The sequence below is a fragment of the Embiotoca jacksoni genome, unplaced genomic scaffold (assembly GCF_022577435.1).
Source record: "Embiotoca jacksoni isolate LCO1_2020_lvr unplaced genomic scaffold, fEmbJac1.0.p SCAF_6, whole genome shotgun sequence".
NCBI lineage: Eukaryota > Metazoa > Chordata > Actinopteri > Embiotocidae > Embiotoca > Embiotoca jacksoni.
Window position 1 is genome coordinate 17,275,754 of NW_027185414.1, and position 7,830 is coordinate 17,283,583.

General features: G+C 41.8%; 1 protein-coding gene across 2 annotated transcripts in view; it reads left to right on the plus strand.

Annotated features, from left to right (window-relative positions):
• Nucleotides 1–7,830, plus strand: part of fam189a1 (family with sequence similarity 189 member A1) — an 87,846-nt gene extending 80,016 nt beyond the window's left edge. For both annotated transcript variants that reach the window (XM_069174010.1, XM_069174011.1), the window contains exons 6-12: nt 373–533; nt 2,299–2,434; nt 3,642–3,720; nt 3,816–4,598; nt 4,875–4,946; nt 5,468–5,790; nt 7,002–7,830. In XM_069174010.1, the coding sequence (XP_069030111.1) occupies nt 373–533; nt 2,299–2,434; nt 3,642–3,720; nt 3,816–4,598; nt 4,875–4,946; nt 5,468–5,790; nt 7,002–7,205 (1,758 nt within the window). In that variant the 3' untranslated portion in view covers nt 7,206–7,830. The remainder of the gene's footprint in view (nt 1–372; nt 534–2,298; nt 2,435–3,641; nt 3,721–3,815; nt 4,599–4,874; nt 4,947–5,467; nt 5,791–7,001) is intronic.

A 7,830-nucleotide genomic window follows, 5' to 3' on the forward strand; every position in this document is an offset into this window, starting at 1 on the left:
TCAATAGCAGCGGTGGCAGCTGGGAGATTAGAAAATCACGTTGGCTGTGTGACTGCAAAGTTGTCCCACTTAGAAAAGTCTCAGTGAGGAGACTGAGTGTGCAGAGTTTTAAAAAGAGCTGCTGTTTAGGTGGCCCTGAGCAAGGCACTCGACTTCTAGCTGCTGCAGTAGAGCTCTTTCAGTGACCAACAGCACAGATGTGTATTCATGTAATTCTTGAAATAACAGCAGGGAGGAGATATAAAAAGTTCACATTTGCTCAATCATGTGCCCTTGAACAAGCGGCGGTTTACAGTAATGACTTAACAGCTGAAGACTCGCTGCGATGTGTGATGAAGGTTTGATAACGGTTCTTTTTATGCTGCGTTTCAGTTTATGCCACACAGAGCGCGAGCCCTTAATGCTGACTGCATGACTCCCCATGGAACCATCCTCCACCAAACACTGGACTTTGACGAGTTCATCCCTCCTATCCCCCCACCACCATACTATCCCCCGGAGTACACCTGCACCCCCTCAATGGACGGACAGAGGTGAGAAGCAAAATACTACTGATCAGTATCACTTCTCTTCAAGTCTGCTACCAATGTGTCTTCTGGGATGTGTGGCTACTTTCAAGGATTGTATAATAAAATTGTAATTTGCTAATAGCTATAGTCCAGTAATTACAAAACTGTCATTTTACAGAATCTACTTTTAAATTGTAGTACATGGTCTCTGATATAGATACTTTTAATATAAAAAAAAACAAAACTTAAATGCTAAGGGCAGTGCAATCCAGGTAATCTGAACTGCTGTATGAAGTGAAACAGAAACCAATTGTAAGTGAGTGTAAACTACTGATTGTAGAATGCATCATTAGTTGTATATATTATTCCCAGATTCAAATTGGGTATGACGTTTCTGCACGTACTGATTCAGATATATAACTTATTTAAAAATCCAATGTAGTTTTTTTTTTTTAAATCCTGTATCAAAATGTTTTACATTATGTAATCAAACTGGAAGTCCTCAAGTTGCTGTGTTTGATCAGAAGTTCAGGATTCTTTACCTCCATGAATTACATTTATTTGTGTAAGAGGAATTAATAGGAATTACTAGTCAAACTTGATTATTTGCATCTTGTAAACGTTCTAGTTTTTCTCATCATAGATACTATATTTCACACATACTGTTTCAGATTTGTCACCTTGAATATCTATAAAAGTGTATTGTCCTGCCCCTCAACAGACACCTAAAAGCAATCAGATCTGTGACATAAAACTGTTTTTAATTTGAGTAATGAAGCTGCAATGATTATTATAGATATTTGAAAAATGTATCATAGGACTGATCAGTCAGACATAAGAGGAGAGTTTTTGGAGACAAATAGCCACAAGAGGACAGACAGCAAAGGAAAGAAACATTTGGAAGGAGCTGAAAGTACAGAAGTCTGATGCATTTTCTTACTAATGTGGTCGAGTATCCATCATTAGGGATTTTGTCAGGTTAAACATATATATATCATGTAGACTCCTGTAAAGCAGCCAAGAATCCTGTGAGCTGTTGAATATTAACAGAAGCATCCAAAGACCAAACCATCATATTCAGCAGCAGTGACGTGTGTCTGTTTACCGTCTCACTGCGACCATCACATGTGTTATTACCATCCGTGGTCAGCTCAGAGCGTTTCCCTCCGTTAAGCAGCTGGGACATCTGTGATTCTCAGCTGCTGTGGCAGATCCGTTGACCCTCCTCTCCCCCATCGTCCCTCCATTTTCTCAGACTTACCAGGGAGAGTGCCGCTGTCGTAGCCACTTGGCAGGAAGCCACATCTGTTTGTCAATTATGCCATAAATATATACAAGGCAGAGGAAGCATTTATGGTGTCCCTGCTCAGGGCCAGAGATGTGTCATGACATCATCATGGCTCCAATGATTGGTGGAAACTCTCAGGTCGTATTTCATGCTCTGCCACTTTAGAGGAGAATGGGGTTGTAATTAAAAGATATGACCACACGCATGGCTGCTTATTCTTAATTGGCACCCTATGAAACAGCGGTGGTACACACAGAATAATACAGCACCGATATACATATATATTGTCTGAAGTGGAGGGTTGGAGACAAGAGGATGTCGTTCTTTCTTTTATTTCCTAATGTCTTAATAGATAATATGTTATTTTGATATCTACACTGGCTGCCAGCTTCTTAAACACTCAACATTGTGTGATTGGATAAGAGGACACTTCACTCTTTGTATTACAGTCATTTGAAATAGGATTTTCTTATTGAATATCTACCTTCATGTCCCCGACAGAGGACTACATCTGGATTTTCCCCATTCCCCCTTCAGTGCCATCTATGGGGTGCCGATCAACAGCCCAGGGACCCTGTACCCAACCGACCTGCCTCCTCCATATGAGTCTGTGGTGGGTCAAACTCCCGCAAGCCAGGTGAGGAAAAACCACCAACTCTGTCCTTTAAGCAACAGTATATGAAGCCGTTTGTAAAAGCAATCGAGCATGGGACATATTTCCTAAATGTGCAGTGGCAGTAAAATCTTCAATTCACCAGGTTTTCTCAGGATTTAATATTATTTTAATGTGTCATTTAAAAAAAAAAATGGTATTAGCAGATAATCAAAGGTAGACTGCTTTTAAAAATGCAGTGCTTTAATTAAACATTTAAATGATGTAAATTTTAATGAAAAGGCAGGTGGATTTCAAGGTTAATAACCGGAATCTTGAAAGTCGGATGTGTGAATAATACATTTTTATAGACCACAGGTCTGACTAAAATGTGAATTCAACCAGCCATGTGATTTGTCAGATGTTCAGTTGTAAATTGTGGGTCTAAATGTGTCTATTTCTGATGTATCATAATAGTATTGCTACTATATGTATTTCATATTCATTAGGAAAAGTTTTTATCTCATGACTACATTTCAGGATGCTGCTTGTCAAAGTCTGTAAGTCAGAAATCGCAGGTAGTTTTACGCTGCGTATCATCTGCTGTTTCAGACTTACTGAGTGGCTTGACTGTCATGTTGAAGTGATCTGAGCTTTTTTCAAACTGGGGCTTTGCTGCATCTCATTGTTCACAGCTAAAAATAACTTGTCTCGTGCAAGCAAATCCTTTTATCTTCTATTATATTCTCAACATCATTTAACACCTTAGGCTTTTAATCTACTCTTCCATTATGTTAATTCCATTGTTCTCGTCACACCTATTTTAAACAGTGTCCTACAGGTGTTTTCACCTGAAATAGATTAGCAGCAGGTTCTGGAAAAAACGAATGGAAGCAGGCGGTGATCGATTGGTTGTGTGAGAGAACAGTCAGAGAGCAGAAGAGACTCAAGTTATGTAAACATATACATGTCATATACATTCTGTATCATGAAGAGGGCTTTAATGAATATGATTTAAGTTACTTGTTCAACTCTACATGATACTGTAGTTTGCTACACTGATATTCCTGCTTTAAGTTACTGTTAGTATGTTGTGGTCTCATAGAGCCCTCTACTGACCAGTCAGTAGTATTGATGAGTGGTTTGCTGCCGCACAGCTTTTATGCAATACACATAGTCCATACAGAATATCCATATTTATTCAGCAGTGCAGGTATGTTCTCCATCTCCAATAATAATTTCTTGTTTACAGGTCACCACTAGCATAGAGCAGCAGGCCACAGAGTCCAGTCTGTGTGACAGAAACACTACTGCAGGACTCAGCAATCAGGGTAAAGATAGTTGCAAAAATTGCAGTGAACATTTCAGCTGGTTGTCGAATGTCTTTGTCTACTCACGGTAACAATATCTTATCCTTTATTTTCAGCCTCGGTGGACAGCGTGTCACTGATGGTGTCAGAGGTGGCTGATCCAGACCAGACTTGCTCCTCAGAGGACTTGTGCTCCCTGGAGGTCCAGGGCTCTGACTCCTCTCCCTACGGCCCACTCCACACTGCCCCCACTGACGGGAGCTGCACCAGCCTGGAACTCTGTTTGCGTGACCCCTCACGTTGCCATCGTGGCTTGCCTAACACTGACGCCCGGCCTAGTGATACTGGATACAGTGAGTCTTCACACACCCAGGAGTCACTGGAACGCTCTCCGGACTGGTCCTCAGAAAATTTTAGCAATCTGGACCAGGAGGATTCAACGGAGAACACGCATCCATGTGAGGAACTCAGGGCTGCAATGCACATAAGTGACGAGCTGGCCTCAGCAAAACATTTGCCAGAGGACCCACCTAAAGCATCAACACACTCCCTCATTAAAGCACGAATGATGAACCGCAAGCTCACACTCCCCGTCACTATCCCTCCACCGCCTCAGCCTTGCTCCCCCACCTCTGTGGCTTCCTCTGGTGGAACTTCAGCTATCAGCCCTTTGGCTCCTTCTCCTTCCCCTTCCCCTCCCACCAGGCCACGCGGCCCCAGGCTGTGTTTCAGTGTTTGGTCACCCTCCTCCACATCACAACCCCCCTCTACCTCAGCCCAAAGTGGCCACTCACCCTCAGAGAGGCCTCGGGTTCTCCGAGCAGCCAGGAGGTACCGTAAACTGGCACGCATTGTCCGTTCCACCAGTGACCCTATCTCGTGCTCCACCACGACAGGAAGTAAGTGTGGAAAATATGATATGCAAGGTTTACACTACAGCTTATAGACACCATGTAATTAACGACGGTTATGGCAAATTTTTTGGCTCCAGATACTACGACAGGATTTTTGACTGTTAAAAGGATAAGACATTTGAGACTAAACAAAGGATCAGTTGATCAAGAAAATAACTGATAAAATAATAGGCATTATTGTCACAAATGCTGGCTCACTGAACGTCTCAGCTTGTACATGCTTTCTTGGTCCATATTACGTTTTTTTGTCTCCCTCTACAGGAGAAAATTGTGTCTGCGCGTCTGGAAATAATCCTGCTGCTGAAGATTCAGCTCATACATCACCAGAACAGGGTAGGAACATACAATTTATGAATTCCCGTGAAGGTGGGGATATTAGACTCGTACAATTTTTTTATCTGCTGCTACACAACTTTTACGTCCGAGTTTGTCAAAACGATTTAAGGACAAACGGCACATCTTGCACGATCTAACTTATCAAAACTTACTGACACAATCGGTATATATTGTCACTGTCCAGTGCAAACCATGTAGTATCTTCAAATGTTGTGATTTTGTAATGGTTGAATAAAGATTTATTTAATTAACTAACTTCAAAAGTAATTATCTGGAAAAAAAAAAAAAGGCAATGTCACAAAGCTGAAAATAGGCATGCTTTTCCTAGCTCATGAAAAGTTTTCCTTTTGGAGGTACATGGTTTCCACAGGATAGCGTCACTGTTATTTCATATAAATACATTCATATGGCTACGACACTCTTCACCTGAAGCACCGACTCCAGTAGAATTTGCCTTGTTTTTAAGAACTACATGTTATTCAATGTGTTTTGACAGTTTTTCTCTGTTTTACCTTCAGAGCCAAGAGACCTTTCAACAGAAGTAGTTGGAGCTAAACCCAGTCATATATGTGTCAGGAAGCAGCAGAAGGAGGGCAGGAAAGTTGACATCCACCTCAAACCCCGATCTCTCCACACACACTCCTCCCACGAACGCCCGCACTCGCTGGCCGACCTTAAGATGTACAAAGACACCAAAATATTAGTGGCCAAGTTCCTGGAGCACTCGAGCTGCAGTCTACCTCCTGAAGTCCAGCAGGTCGTCAACAACATCAAGTGTGTCATTAAGTCGGATGAGAAACACATGGAAGAGGCCATCTTTAGTGCCAATGTCATAGACCAGGTAACTGAGTTGGACAGAATAATAGCCCCATGATTGTTCAATGTAACTTAGAAAACTGTAGACCTTCCTCTGCTATTGATGGTCAGTGGTGAGCTATGATCAAATTGATCTGAGTTCAACAGCATGTTAGAGGCCCTGTGAGACTGTAATTCCCTTTACAAACCAGAAAACAGAGGGATGGGAAATTAGGAGACTTTTGGCAGGTTTGGATGTTTACTGACAGTGGGGCGAAAAATTTTAATTTGGCTTGAGGATACAACTAGACAAAAGTCCACCTTATTTTCAAGAGTTTATTCTTTAGAATAAGTTGGTAATAATTATTATCCAATAATAATCAGTTTTAACGTATACACAAAGTGCCATGTTAATGCAGCAGAACTCCGCCAGGGTAGACTGTCTGACTCAATATTACTACCTGTCCTCACCTACCGAACGTCCCAATAACTCACGGGATGCGAGATACCTCCCTTCATGGCTGTTACTTTGAATTCGGCCCACGACACCTCTGGAAGGCTCAACAGCAGTCCTGGTGTCCCAGAACTACTCCCCTTGATACTCACACCCACCACCCCTGCTTACATCTAAACTAGTATGACCTGTGCCTGCATACTTTGACAATGTTGTGTTTGCTCAAAGCCACAAGATCATATCTGCTCTAATCGACCACCACAACCATCCCGTCTCCACCATATCCACAGACTGTTCTGTTCAGCTGTTCTCCCTCCCGCCTTGGATTTATTAAATTAAAGCTGTTAGCTGTTGACAGCTAAAACTTGTACTTGTGTTTATAAATTGAGGTGGTTAGACTGGTAATGATGTATACTCGTAGATTTCTTTATCTTAATCAAAAGAAAATTCACAACATAGACTTTCTTTTATAGAAAATAAATCAGCATGACAGAACAGGAGTCATTTGTAATGAGAACAGAGAACATAAAACCACAGTAGCACTGAAAAATACCAGTTTTATTGTTATCATTTATCTGTAATGTAAAAGAACTGTGAGTGATAGTTCAGTTATTTAGAATTATATTGCACCACAGTAAAGTGTGGCAGTAAATACATTTAACCGGAATTTTGCAAACAGCATGTGTGCTGATGACATTTGTGGAAAATTGTATTGACTCAAACTATTTCAGCTCACATGAGTGAAATGCAAAAAATAGTAAGTGGCAACATGTCTCTGATTCTTGGCCATTTTGTTCTGCCAGGTGATGACCCAGCGCATCATCGGCAGTCCCAGGAAGCGTGGCCATGAAGATCTTCACCTCCAGAGCTGCGGTGCGTTGAGTTCATCCCCGTCCCCTTCCATGCGCCGTCCAAAACATCTCCCACAAACAACCAGCGCCTCCACCAACCCACTGGGCTCCCCCTCCTCTGAACAGAGCCTTGAGTACAGAGAAACTATTCTCTGACCGCTCTGGCAAAAAGAACTCGGGTCGAAAGTCTTTAGGGCATTGCACGGTGCTGGTGTTGCAGACACGCTGTCACGTGCAGCTGATGTCTGTAGAGTAATTAATAACTCTTCAGGCATCGTGAGATCATTTTATGCACAGTGTGACTGCAGTACAGAGCAACTGAAACGCTGTCATGCTGTATTTCCTAGTGCCCTGTGAGACCGTGCCAAGTCATCAGCAAAAATGGTAGCAAACTCAGACTGAGCCTGCCAGTGTCTGTAGTGGCTTCTTTCTCATCAGAAAAACAAAAGAATGTTTCTCCCTCAGGGGATCTTTTCTACTGAGTTTCATCTCTTAAAAAAGAATAAACAACTGGTAAGTTTGGATCTGCGACTGAAAGACAAAGGAGATTGTGTTATCAGTATTCCTCTTGTCCTCATAAGAAACAGAGAAAAATATGTTTGTATTAAACTGTGAACTGAACCGACGGGGCATTACTAGCCATTGTTTGCAGACTTTGTGGAATTGTTACTGATAGGGTGGTGAATATTTTGTGGTTCAAGAACATCCCAGATGTGGATTATTTAACTTACCTCATTGTGTTACAATTCTTATCAGTGTTACAATAAAATATGCGTTTCTA